The sequence below is a fragment of the Leucoraja erinacea genome, chromosome 24, assembly GCF_028641065.1.
Source record: "Leucoraja erinacea ecotype New England chromosome 24, Leri_hhj_1, whole genome shotgun sequence".
Taxonomy (NCBI): domain Eukaryota; kingdom Metazoa; phylum Chordata; class Chondrichthyes; order Rajiformes; family Rajidae; genus Leucoraja; species Leucoraja erinaceus.
The window spans coordinates 13,347,725-13,364,543 of NC_073400.1; the positions used below are offsets into that span (position 1 = coordinate 13,347,725).

General features: G+C 39.4%; 1 protein-coding gene across 3 annotated transcripts in view; it reads right to left on the reverse strand.

The window, feature by feature from the left end:
* Positions 1–656: 656 nt before the first annotated feature.
* The window catches only part of LOC129708658 (receptor-type tyrosine-protein phosphatase R-like), a 68,707-nt gene continuing 52,544 nt past the window's right edge, over positions 657–16,819 (reverse strand). For all 3 annotated transcript variants that reach the window (XM_055654552.1, XM_055654553.1, XM_055654551.1), the window contains 6 exons: positions 16,428–16,519; positions 14,241–14,378; positions 12,700–12,810; positions 10,234–10,391; positions 7,888–8,001; positions 657–5,499 (listed from right to left, as the gene is read on the reverse strand). In XM_055654552.1, the coding sequence (XP_055510527.1) occupies positions 5,391–5,499; positions 7,888–8,001; positions 10,234–10,391; positions 12,700–12,810; positions 14,241–14,378; positions 16,428–16,519 (722 nt within the window). In that variant the 3' untranslated portion in view covers positions 657–5,390. The remainder of the gene's footprint in view (positions 5,500–7,887; positions 8,002–10,233; positions 10,392–12,699; positions 12,811–14,240; positions 14,379–16,427; positions 16,520–16,819) is intronic.

Sequence of the window (16,819 nt, forward strand, 5' to 3'; positions counted from 1 at the left end):
TGAACAACTGGAATGCGAAGCTATCAACAAGGGTATAAAGCAGTTGTACTCACAAACGTTTTGTATGGATGTGAGACTTGAACGCTTTACTTGGAAACACATCAAAGAGATCGAATGTTTCCTCAGGATGAAAAACGTGCAGGTTCTGGATGAGGCAGCCAGATCAGCATTGAGAACATGATCTGGAAGGCATATCTGCACTGGACACGCCACATAATCCATATAGATGGCACCTATATCACACAACAGATCCTTCATGGAGTCTTTGTACAGGGCTACTGAACGCAGGGATATGCAGGATAAGTACGATTGGAGCAAGGACAGCCTCAAAACCAGTGGAAAACAGGAAGAGCTGGAACCTTTTGTTCAAGGACAGAACAAGCTGTGGTGTCTAACCCAAGGCCAGAGACCCCGGTTCGATCCTGACTATGAGTGTTGTCTGTATGGCTTGAGGCCACATGGGTTTTCTTCAGGTGCTCTGGTTTCCTCCCACATTCCAAAGACGTGCAGGTTTGTAGGTTAATTGGCTTTTGTAAATTGTCAATAGTGTATGGGTGAACGTTGGTCAGTGTGGACTCAGTGGGCTGAAAGGTCTGGTTCCATGCTGTATCTCTAAACTAACCTAAACAAAACAAGAACAAAGTGACCTGTATCAACTGTGAAGGTCGCAAATGGGACCAGATCAACTGAGCCAGAGAACCGATGAAGGCCTAAGCATCTGAACCTTCCACAGGGGCTTTCCTCTTGGACCAGCTGTCCTCGAGCATGTGTAGGCTGGTCTTCTCAGCTACACTTGGGCTCACGAGCAAAGAATGCACAACTGATATCATTGAACTTGATGGTCAACCAATACACTAGAGGATGAAGGTGCAACCACTTAACCATAGTAGAATCAAACACGATATCTATGTTGACATATTGCATAGTATTTTTTAATTTCATGTACTTTAAATAATAATCTTTTTTTTTAATATCTGACAAGGAAAAAGCATTTTAAAACAAAATCACCAACAAGTTCCCCAATGCAAAAATAAGCAATAGTATTGTTTAAATATGCCGGGAATCAACATATCGTTCCCAATATTTAACAAGAAATTTAAGTATAACATGAATTAATTTAAGTTCCAGTTAAATTGCAACTTAATTAGAAGTTAAGAGTTGAATTGTTAAAAATAAAGTTGAATTCTCCTCTTTGGACTTTACTTTAGACCTACAGCATGGAAACAAGCACTTCAGCCCACCGAATCCACGCCGACCAGCGATCACCCCATACACACTAACACTATCCTACACTAGGGACAATTTACAATTTTGCTAAAGCCAATTAACCTACAAACCTGCATGTCTTTGGAGTGTGGGAGGATACCTGAAGAAAACCCACGTGGTCACAGGGTGAATATCCAAGCTCCATACAGATAGCACCCGTAGCCAGGATCGAACCCGGGTCTCAGCGCTGTAAGGCAGCATTTCTACCACTGTGTCACTGTGCCATCCCTTAATTAATTTGAGTTTCAGCTTAATTTCAACTTAATTAGAAGTTGAGAGCTGGATCGTTAAAAATAAATTTGAATTCTTCTCCGCTTGAAAATTCGTAAGGTGGCATCCACTTCATTATAATTAGTTGTCTACGATTGTCAATGGGTTATGGAATTAGACTGATCAACCATTGGAACTGAAATAATACAAATATAAATATATATATATATATATATGTGTGTGAGTGTGTGTATGTGTATACATACAGTATACACATATATACTTTGACACACACACAAACATATATATATGTCATGTGTGTGTGTTTATATAAAAAACATATAAATATATTCTTATTCTATTTGGTTAACAGCAAAAGTAAAACCAGCGTGAAAAAGGTATCAGTAGAATGTTTAAATTGCAAGTTTACTTACAAAACGTACATACTGTACATGCTGAGTTTTTGTTAAAATTGCCAATGAAGAGACTTCATCTCTTGTTTTTCTTTTGCACAATATATACAAACTGACATTTTCATTTACAGCATAGACTTTAGTAATAAAAATGCATAGTACCATGCAAAAATAAATCTTGTATCAATATACCATTTCAGTAGCAACACTAATGTAAACCAAAACATAAAAAAACATAATTTAATCAGCATATTCTACAACTAAAAGATTATATAGGAGATGATTGATTCTACTGTGCAAACCACTGTTTTAGATTTGGTTTCAAAAAAGAAAAGATTCTTAAAAATATCTGGATCATGGAATAGTTCCTTCCTTCATTCAATGAAGTACTGGCATGTATATATATATATTTTTGCTGAGAAGCGATATAAAATATTCATACTTTAATTTGCAATAGGGTAAGAATATATAAAAATACAGAAGACTTTATTGTAGATTTTTGCATAATGGACATTTATCTTTAAGCCTCAGGCTATCACAGTGCATTGTAGAATTGAAGAGTTGAAATGTGAGGAAATTAGTTTAGTTTAGTTTATTATTGGCAATTATTGTTAGCAACAAATTTGCATGCAGCCCATTGAAAGCGACGTGATAATCCATACAAACAACAGTGATTGAGGGAAAGATATTTTCCACGACCAAATAGTGTCATGATTTTTTTAACGTCTGCTCAAAAGAGAAGAGGCTATGATTTATCATCTCATCTATAAGGTGCCACATCATCGGTGCACCACTTATGTAGGAAAGAACTGCAGATGCCGAAGATAGACATAAAATTGCTGGAGTAACTCAGGTAGCATCTCTGGAGGGAAGGAGTGGGTGATGTTTCAGGTTGAGATCCTTCTGAAACTATTGAACTACTGTAACTACTGAAGTATTGGCACTACAGTGCACTACTTCTTTGGTCCTATACTGGAGAGTCAGCCTAGATTGTTTATTTCCAGTCTCTGTAATGGACCATTAATTCATAAACTGAACCAAGAGGACCACCACCCCAGCTACAGCTATGCATCATTTATACTAGCTCTCCATTTATTCTTGGGGGAAAATACAATTCTTATAACTTATTTTAGTTATAAGGATATGAATAAGGAATTAACAGTAATGTAGTTACATCTAAATACATTTCCCTTAAGTATTTTTTATAACTTAGGTGTGCAACATGTTCAAAAATATTTGTGACCTTGTTCAAGAATAGCTTCTTCCCAACTCTTGAACGCTACACAACATTAACCTCAACAATAAACCTCTATGGACTGTCTGTAATTGCACTAAGGACTTTGTTTTTTTTACACTAGTATTGTGGTTATTAATTTATTGATTTTTTGTTCATTATATGTTATCTGTTTTTAGTTTGCAGTTTAAGGCCTGTGATGCTGCTGCAGGTAAAAATGTTATTGCTTCTTTGTCAGTACATATGACAATTAAACACACTTGACTTGTTATGTACTTGAATGTATGCTATTGTACTGTATATAGCACAGGAAGACATAATAATGTTTTTAATCTGCATATTTCCAACATTCACAAAGTTCCTAATTTAGTCAATATAAGAAAGAAAAGCATCTCCACAGATTCCGATCACTAAATAATTGATCTCTGGTGATTGTTTATGTATCTTTCACCAAATAGTTCTGGAAAGATAGTGGTTGGAAGAGCTAGTGGTAGAAACTTGAGTGCTAATTGGAAGTAAGAATGTAAAGGAAGTGATGGAGATGTATTGCAAAATCCTTGCAGGTAAAATCAGAACATTTGCAATTTTAAGAGCCCACTTAATTTGGATTAAAATATTTTAAACTGAATGCTGGATAATTCAGATTCTTATCAAACACAATCTGGTTTTGATTTGATAGGAAGCAACTGCAATACCACAAATGAAAAAGAAAAAGTAGAATGTTGCGAAGACTGTGGTTTGAACATTTGCAGATTATGATTTTCCATCAGATTTATCTTCATTCAAGTAATTGAAATAATATTGTGATATTTAAGTTTTCAAGAGGTTGAGGAAGTAGAAGGAAGTCCCCCTCATAGTTCATCCTTCCAACCATCTTTGTTTTATTTCTCATAGAGTATGTTGCAGAATTAATCTATTCTTGGCCACTTTACCGATGTTTGAGTGAGGTTTAATTTTGTTAGTATTAGAGAAAGGTTGATACTCTGGGCTCATTGTCGTATTCATCTAAAGTGCCATTGTCATATACATCTAAAGTGTTTCGTGTATTTGTGCTTTAATGTGTGCAAAATTAATAATGATGAGGAAGCTTTATGAACTACTAATGAAAATGACCTTGACAAAAATGGAGAAGTTTTACTCTGGACCATAACCATAAAATAACAAGAATGATGGTCCTTGACGCTGGATTGAAACACATTATTAGGGCACCTTGATGGCAGTGGAACCTGCTGTGATATAACCTGCTAGATTAACTTCAATTCTGTGGGAACATAGAACAGGGAACTGCAGATGCTGGTTTACAAAAGAAAAGACACAAAATGCTGGAGTAACTCAGCAGGTCAAGCAGTATCTCTGGAGAGCATGGATAAGTCCCGACCCGAAAACGTCACCTATCCATGTTCTACAGAGATGCTGCCTGACAATCTGAGTTACTCCAGCACTTTGTGACTTCAGTTTCAATTCTGCGACTAAACTTATAACTAGCCCATCAACATTATCATAAGTGTTCATGAGCTTTTAATTATGCACATTAATCAAGTAATTTTAAAGTTGACGTTCCATCTATTAGAATTTGAGGGCACGATTCTAGATAGCATTAATTATCACGATTATGTTCTAATTCCTTGTCAGGTGTTTTGTTCATTAACCTGTTAACAGGCAAATGAACGGTCCTCTCACCACCAAAAGTGTGGTCCTGACCTCCCATCTAACTCATTGGAGACTTTTGAACTTTTCTTTAATCAGACTTTATCAGACTTCAATGTTATATCTTTGCACTAAATGTTGTTCCCTTTTCTTATTTATATTTCCACAGTTGTCAGCTTGATTATATTCATGTATAGTCTTCTTTTGACTGGATAGCACACTAACAAAAGTTTTTGTTGTGCCTCAATATACGCGGCATTAATAAACTAAACCAAACAAAGAGTACATAAAACAGATAAAACATATGAAGAAATATTCTAACTAAAAAAAAGACACCTGTAATGAAGAAGTATCCACTAGTAAGGACTGCGAGACCAAAAGACAACTGGAGAAACAATCAGAATCTTGATCTGAAAAGTGCCTCAGAATGCCGCTGAGCTGACCGATGTGTAACGATATACATGGTCATGAGATATAGATATTATCTTATATTATGGAGAAATTAAAATGTATTGTAGCATAAATATTAGAACAATTCAATTGCAAAAGCATTTTAGTTGCCATATATGCACAATCATACTTTTTTTCCTTTACAATTGAACATTCATCACAATGAGACTTCACTTTGAAATTGTGGATGGATCTGAATTCTTAGAGCAACTGTTTTGATAAAGCTGCAATGTCCGATGCAAGAATTGATACTGTTCGCTGGTCTGGATCATTCCACCCCTAAAAAAGAAAAGCCATGGATGTCATTCATTAGTTTTTATACACTTTCAGAATAACGTACATAGAAAAACTAAAGTATTGGGAACCGAGGAAATGCAAGTGATCAACAAATTAATTCGAGATTTTAATGCGCAAATGTAAACCAAATGGACTTTTCACACCAGATGTGCAGGCACTTGCAATTAAATAAAAAGTACATGATCTCGTATCTCTGTATAAAGGAACTTAGATGTATTGCATAGAAATCTGTCAATTCTATTTTAGCAATGCTATGTGGCATGTAGAATTAATACAGTATATAGAACATTGAACTGGCCCTTCAGTCCACAATGTCTGTGCCAAACATGATGCCAAGTTTAACTCATCTCTTTTGCTGCATGCAACCCTTATCACTCCATTCCCTATATATCCATGCACCTACTTAAAAGCCTCTTAAACAACACTACATCCAAAACAACCTCAGGCACACACCACTATATTGTGTTAAGAAGACTTGCCCCGAACATTTTTAAACCTTCCTCTTCTCACCTTAAAAGCTCTACACTTTAAAGTAATTTTAAGGCAAGTCACAGACTCATAGAGCAATGTAGCAATTAAAATAATTTTAAAATTGTATCTGCAGTGCAATGTGTGAGGAGTGCATTATGATACCAGCTAATTTTAAGATATAGGATTTTACACTTTCAATCAACTACCCTTTTGAGTATAATTTCCTTTTCGAAGGTTACTCTAGAGAGAAAACCATTGAACTCCCTAAACAGATAAAATAAAAGTGAATTCTCTCCCATAAAAATGTTCTTGAATTTTATTTGTGGATCTTGTTGTACCACCCTATAAGAGATGGAAGCAGAATGAGGCCATTCATGCCATCCAAGTCTACTCCTCCACCCAATAGATAATGGCTGATCTATTTTTCCCTTTTAAATCCCTTCTCCTGCCTTCTCCGTGTAACCATTGATGCCCCTACTAATCACCAACCTATCCATCTCGGCATTACAAACACCCAATGATGGACTCCACAGCCACCTGTGGCAATGAATTCCACAGATTCGCCACCCACTGGCTAAAGAAATTCATCCTGTTTGCCATTCTCACCGTTGGCCATTTTCTTGCCCATTCTCTTAACCTGCCTATATCCCTTGCATAGAACCTTCTACTCTTTGTCATGGGAAGGTTTCAGAGGAATCTGTGTGTTGTTGTACACAGAAAATGCATGAAAGTGGTCAGCTTTGCAAGTGAACATGTCCATCTGCTTGATATATTATAAAACATGATACAACCAATAATTCTTCTTTTGTAAAATTATGTTGATTTGCAGGAAGACACAGTGTTGAATTCCATTACAGTAACCACCCAGAAATAGAAACTATCAACTAACTTATTTTGCTGTCCACTAGTGGATGACTCTTAGCCAGGGAAATGTTATTTTAAATCCAACTCAACATGCTGATTGAATAATTGAAACAATGGCATGGACCATCACTACTGCACTAAACTAGAAAACAAAATTACATGTACAATTCAGGAATGGATCTTTAAACCACCATTCCCAATCTCTGACATGCCCGTCCTATGAAATAAACTAGACTGGCACTATATAAATATCATAAACGATGCAATATGGTTCAACTCACAATTTTGGAAATAAAAACTGCTTGAACGGTTAGAATGGCAACTTGTAAGAATGTTATTGGGTGGATGAGATAATGATTGCCTTTGATTGAAATCATGTCAGGATGTTTGAGTTTAGTTTATTGTCAAATGTACTCGGGGACAGTGAAAGACTTTTGTTGCATGCTGACCAGTCCGTGGAAAGGCAATACAATGCATGATTACAATCGACCCATTCATAGTGTACAGATACATGATAAAGGGAATAATGCAAATGTGAATGTTTAGTGCAAGGTAAATTCCAATAAAGACTGTTCAAAGATAGGCCGAGCATCTCCAATGAGGTAGATAATAGCTCATGACTGCTCTCGAGTTGCTGGTAGGATGGTTCAGTTGCCTGATAACAGCTGGGAGGAAACTGTCCCTGAATCTAGAGCTGTGCGATTTCACTTCTATACCATTTGACCGATGGGAGAGGGGAGTAGAAGGGAGTGGCAATGGTCCAACATGTCCTCGATTATTATGGCCTTGCCGAGGCAGCGTGAGGTATAAATGGAGTCAATGGAAGGGAGGTTGGTTTGTGTGATGGTCTGGGCTATGTCACAATTCGCTGAAATTTCTCACAGTTACACCCTCGTGGCATCTTATTAGCAAGTGTGTGAGATAAATCTTTAAAAATTACCATAGGGTAAAACATTCACGTCCACCCTTGTATCAGAAAACTTCTTAAATACACAATCTCAATATCATATTTTAGCTACAAGTAGCACTACTGACCTGTCGATCCGCATTTGACACACTAACCCTAGAATGTCCACTTTGTTGATTTCCTTTAACTGTTGGCATCCGATACTCGTGGCAATGAAGCAGCCGGTCCTCCCAATTCCTGCACTAAAGATAAAGATTATTGTTATTATTACAGATTTAGTAGATGAAATATACTTACTAAATGTGGAGTAAAAATAATGGAGTTAAGTCAACTGATACCACTCGAATGAAGGGGCAAGGGAAGGGGAAACTATTGAACTTGTGTGTAGGAAGGAACTACAGATGCTGGTTTACACTAAAGATAGACACAAAATGCTGGAGCAACTCAGCGTGTCAGGCAGCATCTCTGGAGAGAAGGAATAGGTGACGTTTCGGGTCAAGACCCTTCTTCAGACTGAGTCAGGGGAGAGGGAAATGGAAGGTTACAAAATACATGTCTCCATTCCATATCTCCTTCCATATCCCGTTTCCCTCTCCCCTGACTCTCAGACTACAGGTCTCAATCCCAAAACGTCACCCATTCCTTCTCTCCAGAGATGCTGCCTGTTCAGCTGAGATACTCCAGCATTTTGTGTCTATCTTTGAAATATTGAGATTGGTGGGTTCAGTTTTTTTGGCCATGGAGGAGCAGAAGAATCGTGATACTAGTCCGAAGAAGGCACCCGACCCAAAACACCACCTATCTATGTCCTCCACAGATGTTGTCTGGCCAACTGAGTTACTCCAGCACTTTGTGTTCTTTTTTGATCATACCAATATGTGCAAATGACTGAATTGCTGTCGATGATGCTATGTTAGAAAAACACCCTTCAATCCATGATCCGTTTCACCTCGGTTTGATGAATATGGTGTTGGGTAACATGGAGCCCTTCCTGTTCTTAATTAGTTTAGAGATAGTCAAAACAGGCCCTTTGGCCCACCGAGTCCACAATGATCAACAATCCCTAAAACGTGCAAATTTGTAGGTTAATTGGCTTCTTTAAATTGACCCTAGAGTATAGGATAAAGCTTGTGGGCTGAAGGGCCTATTCCACACTGTTTCTCTAAACTAAACATTCCTCTGTGGAGCACAAAGCAGAACAAGATGACCAGGGCAAAGTAGAAGGGAATTAGCTCTCAGCAACACAGGGGAGCAGTGGTAGAGTTGCTGCCTTACAGTGCCAGAAACGCGGGTTTGATCCTGACAGTGGGTGCTATCTGTACGCCGTTTGTACATTCTCCCTGTGACCACGTGGGTTTTCTCCAGGTGCTCAGGTTTCCTCCCACACTGCAAAGACTAACAGGTTTGTAAATTAATTAATTTGGTATAAATGTAAATTGTTCCCAATGTGTGTCGGATAGTGTTAATGTGCGGGGATCACTGGTCGGTGCGGACTCGGTGTGCCGAAGGGCCTGTTTCCATGCTGTATCTATAAACTAAACTAAACTATATCAGTGAAACTTGCCACAAGTCAAATCTCGGACAAAGCCAACCAAGGACCTGAGCAGGTGGAGGAGACTAATCCCATGACATTTTTTATTTTCACCTCCTACCCTCTGCTACTGCAGATATTTTAGCAACATCTCTCAGCTGCCAAAGCAAGATCAGTGAAGCTCCTGTTCAGAGAGTGAAATCTTCATTTCATTCCCACTAGCCAGAAAGAAGCAAACAAAGTGAGTTGGAGGCCCTACAAGGACGGTTGCAGTTAATGGTTCAATGGTACCTTATTTGTCACATGTACCGAGGTATTCATTTTATACTGTATGAACTGTATACAGGTCAGTACAAGTATCACCATACATAAGCACTAAATGGTTCTTAGTGGTCACATTGCTTGGCTTATATCTCGTGCCATACCTAACACAAATTTCAATTGCTCTCATGAGTGATCAAAAGAAATATCATGCTGGTTAGCATCTGCTTATCTGGCAGCAGTCATGATACAGGAGCCAGCATTCTGTGATGTTCTTGTGTCCAGCTGCATTTCAGCCAGTGGGTCCAGCAGCAATCTAGAGAACACGGATAGGCAACGTTTCCGCTTTGATCTGTCGTTTTGACACCTTATCTTTCTATATCTTGGGTCTCCCCCTGCCCTGACTGTCTGAAAAAGGGTCTTGACCCGAAACGTCACCCGCTCCCTCTCTCCAGAGATGCTGCCTGTCCCGCTGAGTTGCCCCAGCATTTTGTGTCTAGTTTCAGATTAGAGCCCTTCTTCGGAATCATCTTCAGAACTCCAACCTGAAATGTCGTCTAACCATGTTCTCCTGGGATGCTGCCTGATCAGCTGAGTTACTCCAGCATTTTGTGCCCATCTTTGGTATAAACCAGCATCTGCAGTTCCTTGTTATTATATTTCTGCCAGGAAGGTTTCTCACCTGCAGTGGACTACGATAGGACCCCTGTTCACAGCAACCTGCCTGCTCCTTTCCACCTCTTGCACGAGGTCCAGAATTGGTTGTGCTGTATCCGGAGTCTTGTGGTCAGGCCACGAGGAGAACCAATAGTGTTTTACACTCCGAGACTGTTTAGTATCCTGGAAAAAAAGTTAGTCAATTAAACCTCTGTTCTCACAAAGCCCCACTTTTTACTTCTCTGTGGAGATAATTACTGGTCCCAAAACAAATACTTTGCTCAATTTTTAGTTTTAATTTAGAGATGCAGCGTGGAAACAGGCCCTTCAGCCCACCGAGTCCACACTGACCAACTATCACCTGTACACTAGGGACAATTTATAGAGGGCCAATTATCTTACCAACCTGAATGTCTTTGGAATGTGGGAAGAAACCAGGAGCACCCGGAAAAAAAACCCATGCAGTCACAGGAGAATGTGCAAACACTACAGACAGCTCCCGGAGTCAAGATTGAACCTGGGTCTCTGTCTCTGTAAGGAAGCAACTCTACTCCTGCACCATTACGCGGCCCTGCTGCACCACTGTGCCACTCAAACGTCATTGCCCTTATATTTATTTTTCCCTCCTTTTGTCCTTCACTGATCTTTACACCTCCCGTGAACGATTTTCCTGATCATGCCAATGAATAGTGCTTGGAAAAGATCTGGAAAATTAATTCTCTTGCTTGAACACTAAAACCATTTTAATTCTTCATCGCACACATACCTAGCCTTTATATCCATTGCTTCTAGCACTTGTACAATGAAACACAGAACAAACCTGATGAGCGGCACCTCGTCTTTGCCTGACATGTTGTAGCCTTCTTAACTTAATATCAAATTTTTCGACTCCAGAATGAAGATGAGGAGGAATTTCTTTCAACACTGGGTGGTGAATTCATTGCCACAGATGGCTGTGTAGGCCGTCATTGGGTACTTTTAAGTGGGAGATCAATAGATTATTGAATAGTACGGGTGTCAAGGGTTATGGGGAGAAGGCAAGAGAATGGGGTTGAGAGTGAAAGATAGATCAGCAATGATTGAACGGTGGAGTAGATTTGATGGGCTGAATGGCCTAATTCTGTTCCTATGACATGGACATAAACTATGACTTCAAGTAACTCACCCTTTCTTTCCTTCTGACCCACACTGGCCACATTAGCCTGTTACCATTTTGACATTATGATCTGTTTGGTGCAAACCAATATCTCATGCTACCCATACTATCATCCAAATCACTAACACATAAGACAAACAGTAAATTATCCACCATCAATCACTGTGACACAAGTGATACGGTCATAGATCTCCAATGTAAAAAACAAACCTCCATTATCAACATATAACCCAGCAGGATGAATTTCAAATAACCCTCGCATTCTCAGTCCCTCCCCCACCCTAGTCATTCTACTAGTTTCATTGTCATCCTGCTTAGTTTCACTTTTTTGCATCTACTCGTTATCACCTTTTCCAGAGCCAACAATGGACCATTATGGGCTCCACCTTTCCTTGATCATCACTGCTGGCTTTGATTTGTTCTTTTCATATATTTTATTAATTTGTTCTTTGTATGTTTCATACCTCTAGTTTCCCTCTCCCATGACTCTCATTCTGAAGAAGGGTCTCACCCCAAAACGTCACCTATTCCCTTTCTTCAGAGATGTTGCTGAACCGCTGAATGACTCCAGCATGTTGTGTCTATCTCCATTATCACCCTCTGTCTCCTATCATCACAACCAATTTTTGATCCAATAGGAGACTTTATCCTAGATCCCATGTGTCCTAACCTTCCTGACCAGCCTATTGTTATTCACATTATGCACTGGACTCCCCTCATATTCTATGTTTGTAGTATTTCTTCCTTTAAAAATCACATGCATTAATCATTGATATCCCCCCCAAATCAGATGAACGAATCATTGATCTTGTGCCTGCAAGCAACACATGTCATCAACAAAAATAGTTACTGCATTGTCAATGTTACATCAGATAACTCAAAGAACAATTTAGCCTATGAAGCAAATAGACATTTATGAGCATAATGACATGAAGCATAAATACCTTTAATGTTTCATAACTTTATGGTATTCAATTCCCCTTAATATACTTTTTTTTAACATCTGAATTGCAACATGGATAAAAACTATCTGGCCTGGTTAATCCATGCTGGCACTTTCCTCCTGTTTACTCAGTATTTCCAAAGCCCATTCCATTCCATTTCCCAATATTTTCTCTTATCTGTTTTTCAGCTAAATTTGAGATGTTGCCATTATTTCTGTTTCAATTACAGCTTCACTGCATCTCTTGTTCTCTATCCCAACCCTCTTATTTTCAGTTATATTTACTCATATTTGTTTTTATCCTCATCAATTACCACCTTGTTAAAGCTAATGATGAATACCATCTGCCATTCTTGATGTTAATTGTGCTAATGTAATTATTGTTCGAGTACCTTAATGATCAGGTCCCGTACACTGTATCCATCACATTCCTTCAGATTTTCTACAACAAGTTCAAACCTGCCAAAGAAACCTTGCTTATCTGGCCAATAGACAACACATTTCTGAAAAGCACAAGGAGAATGGTATTAAGTTAACACAAGGCTTATGCATTCACACGATGCAAAGGATACCGATTAAGCTTTTACAGTAATAACGTCATTAAATAATAATAGTGTACTCCTAATCAACCTAGTCACCTCAAAATTCAATCAATGTTTTAGTTTTAGTTTTAGAGATACAGCGTGGAAACAGACCCTTCGGCCCATCAAGTCCATGCTAACCAGCAATCACGTGTACACTAGTTCTATCCCACACACTTGGGACAATTCAGAGAAGCCAATTAACCCACAAACCTGCATGTCTTTTGGAGTGTGGGAAGAAACCAGAGCACCTGGAGAAAACCCACTCAGTCAGAGGGAGAAGGTACAAACTAAATAGAGACAGAACCCATAGTCAGGATCATAGCCAGGTCTCCATCGCTGTGCCACTGCGGTTCAATATTGTCTGGTTAAAACATACTGTATAAACCGCAGTTTATATTGGAACTAACCCTTCCCTTGTTCCAAATTGTTATCACCTGCTGCATCATAAGAGTTGTATTCATTCCAGCCATTGACTCATCGTGTCATAGAGTCACACAATGTGGAAGCAGGCTCTTCGGCCCAAATAGCTCACATCGACCAACATGTCCCATCTACGCAAGTCCCACATGCTTGCTTTTGGCCCATATCCCTCTAAACCTTTTCTTTCCATGTACCTGTCTAATTGTATCAATGTACCTGTCTAAGCCATACAGTTTCCACACATTAGGGCATATTTCTTGAATGCTATGTTGTATTTTTATTAGTGTGCTGCAAGGACATCTGAATTTCCCCTGAATAAGGGGATTAATAAAGTAATAATCTAATCTAATCTAATCTAATATTTGGGATTCCTATACTCACAGGAAAACCTGCAGTATATAGAACTACACTTGGCTGAACAGAATAAAGCTCCTGGCTTGTTTTTATTTTTTTAAATAAACTTGGGTAATGACCGCTCGAAGAATTCTGCTGCAGCTCCACAAAATCTCTAAGCAAGACCATTCAGTACATCCTCAAAGAAAGGAAGAGCCATTTAGAAGAATCCATCCCATGTGGTCCTTAAGTCACTGCCAACCATGATGCTTTTCAGAAAGCAGCAGACACATAAATTCATAAAATCGATGGCTATCAAGATTTTGATTTTCACCTAATGTCATTTGTATACAATTGGCCAAGCAAGTGGAAGGTGAGAAAATGATGGATGATATTAGAGAAGAGGTGGTAACAGTGAGTAGGTTGCAATGGCCCTTATTTATAATATCTCTACAATAACCTCATAATCACCCTGAGTTTGACCACGATACAACAATTTCTTGCTCAATTAATTATTTTCCTCAGAATTGACATTTGTGAAAAATTATATTACCATGAATCCTATAACTAAGTTATGATCAAATACACCCACATACCTCATTCTTCTCCTTTAGCTTCGTCATCATCACAATTATTGGACAATCTTCTTGCCAGATCATCTCCCAGAAGTCAGTCACAGTATTTACCATGGGGCCCTGAGTAGCAATGTAAGCTTTCTCCTTTTCTCCGTACCCCTACATCAGACCCATAAGCAAAGACAATTATAATCAGATGTAAAGAAATGTTGGCATCTCTAACTAATTTGGTCAACTGGTTTAAATTCTATAGAAAATCTAAGTCGGACCATGTTCACACTTACAGGCAAAAACTGTAAAATAAATAGTGCGTAGGAATGAATTGGCATTATGGCACAAATAGTCCACTGGGTGGCGCCGTGCTGGGGGAGTTGGGGAAACATTTTCTAATCTCTTACCTTGACGGGGATGTGATTTTTTTCCATATCATATCTCCGTCGCACTGCAGCCTAACATCGAGGAGTTGGCGGCCTTTGCTGGAGACTGACTTTGGAAGCTCTACCGCGGGAGCCTGCGGACTTATGCCCGTCCTACAGGAAACCTGAACGGAAACCTTTGGAGACTTTGTGCTCCACCCAAGGTTTCCGTGCGGTTCCCGGAGGTTCCCGGAGGTTTTTGTCAGTCTCCCTACCTGCTTCCACTACCTGCAACCTCCGGCAACCATCTACAACCTCCAGGAACCGCACGGAAACCTTGGGTGGGGCGCAAAGTCTCCAGAGGTTTCCGTTCAGGTGTCCTAAGTGGGACAGGGGCATTAACATCACGGAGCTTGCGATCCTTGTTAGGGATCGACTTTGTGGCTGCAACCGCGGGTGCCTGTGGACTTTAACATCGCGGAGCACGCGGTCTCTGGTTAGAGACCAACTTCGGGAACTCCAAGCCGCAGGAGCTCCGACTGCCCCAAAGCGGGAGCTTCGATCACCCCGACGCGGAGGCTTCGATCACCGGCTGTGGGAGCTTCGATCGTCCTGATGGATGGTTCGATTGCCCCGACTTCAGGAGAATAAAGAGGAACTCTATTGTCTTCCATCACAGTGAGGAATGTGGGAAATCCTCTGTGGTGGATGTTTATGTTAACTTTTATGTAGTTGTGCATCGTGTTGCTTTTTATAGTATGGCTGGATGGTAATTTGCATATCATCGTGTTGCTTTTTATAGTATGGCTGGATGGTAATTTGCATATCATTGTACCTTAATTGGTACACATGACAATAAAAGTCCATTGAAACCTTTGAAACCTTTGATAATGGAACAAAATGAATTCCTTATTCATCCAAGACAGAGAACAAATAAATAAGATGTCTTAATTCATATTAAAAACAATATATGTTTTTCTGTTTACTTTCTGTTTACATTTACAGGTAAAAGTACCTCGCCTATTGGAAATAGAAAGGGAATGGGTGGACAAGACTGGATTGACTTTGGAAGCATCAAAGATAGATCATGGTAGATCAACATGTTTAAATTGTACACAAAGTGTTGGTGGAACTCATTGGGTCAGTTAGCTTCTGTGGAGGGAATCAATAAACACTGTTTTGGGTTGGGACCCTTCTTCAGAATGATCTTAAAGTAAGTTTAAATTGAGTAAACATCTAAACTGGACTAAAATAATTGTAAACCAATAAAAAAAGCATTTTTTGCACTTTTCTTCTTTCCTTATCTAACACCCCTTTGCCTCCTTTTCATCTCGAGCCTTTGTCCACCCATCTGTTAATCAAAACCCTCCTCACCTGTATCAACCTATCACTTACCAGACTTTTTTCCATCAAGACCACTTTTCCATTTGGCCCATCAAGTCTACTCCACGATTCAATCATGGCTGATCTATCTTTCCTTCTCAACCCCACTCCCCTGCCTTCCCCCTATAACTGCTGATTCAGATTCAGATTCAATTTTAATTGTCATTGTCAGTGTACAGTACAGAGACAACGAAATGCATTCATACCAATGCATGCTGACAGCCATACCTATCAAGAATCTTTCAATCGCTGTCTGTCTAGACTCTCCCCCCTACTTCAATCTGTCTGAAGAAGTATCCCCCACCCAAAACGCCACCTATTCATTCCCTTCAGATATACTGCCTGATCCGCTGAGTTTTACTCCAGCACTTTGTGTTTTACTCAAGATTCCAGCCTGTGCTGTTCCTAGTGTTACCAAAAATAGTTTAAAAAAAATAGTATTGATTGCATGAACATAAAGTCACCTTACCCTTATGTAGTTCGCATTAATATATGAACTCAGGTGATTGTCTAGGTGCTCACCGTGATTCTCTGTTGGCAGAAGGACTCGCGTATGTGGATCTAAAGGGGCAAAGACATTTTTGGAAAAGCATATCAGAGAAATTAGATAGACACAAAATGTTGAAGTAACTCAGCAGGTCAGGCAGCATCTCTGGAGAAAATGGATGGGTGACGTTTCGGGTGGGAACCCTTCCCGAGACTAATTGTCTGAAGGTTCACCTGTCCATGTTCTCCAGAGATGCTGCCTGACCTGCTGAGTTACTCCAGCATTTTGCATCTATGGAATAAATCAGAACCGAAGGTCCTTTTCGTTACATATGTCAGAGAAATTGGTGTAAGGAACTTCACAAAAATCATTCA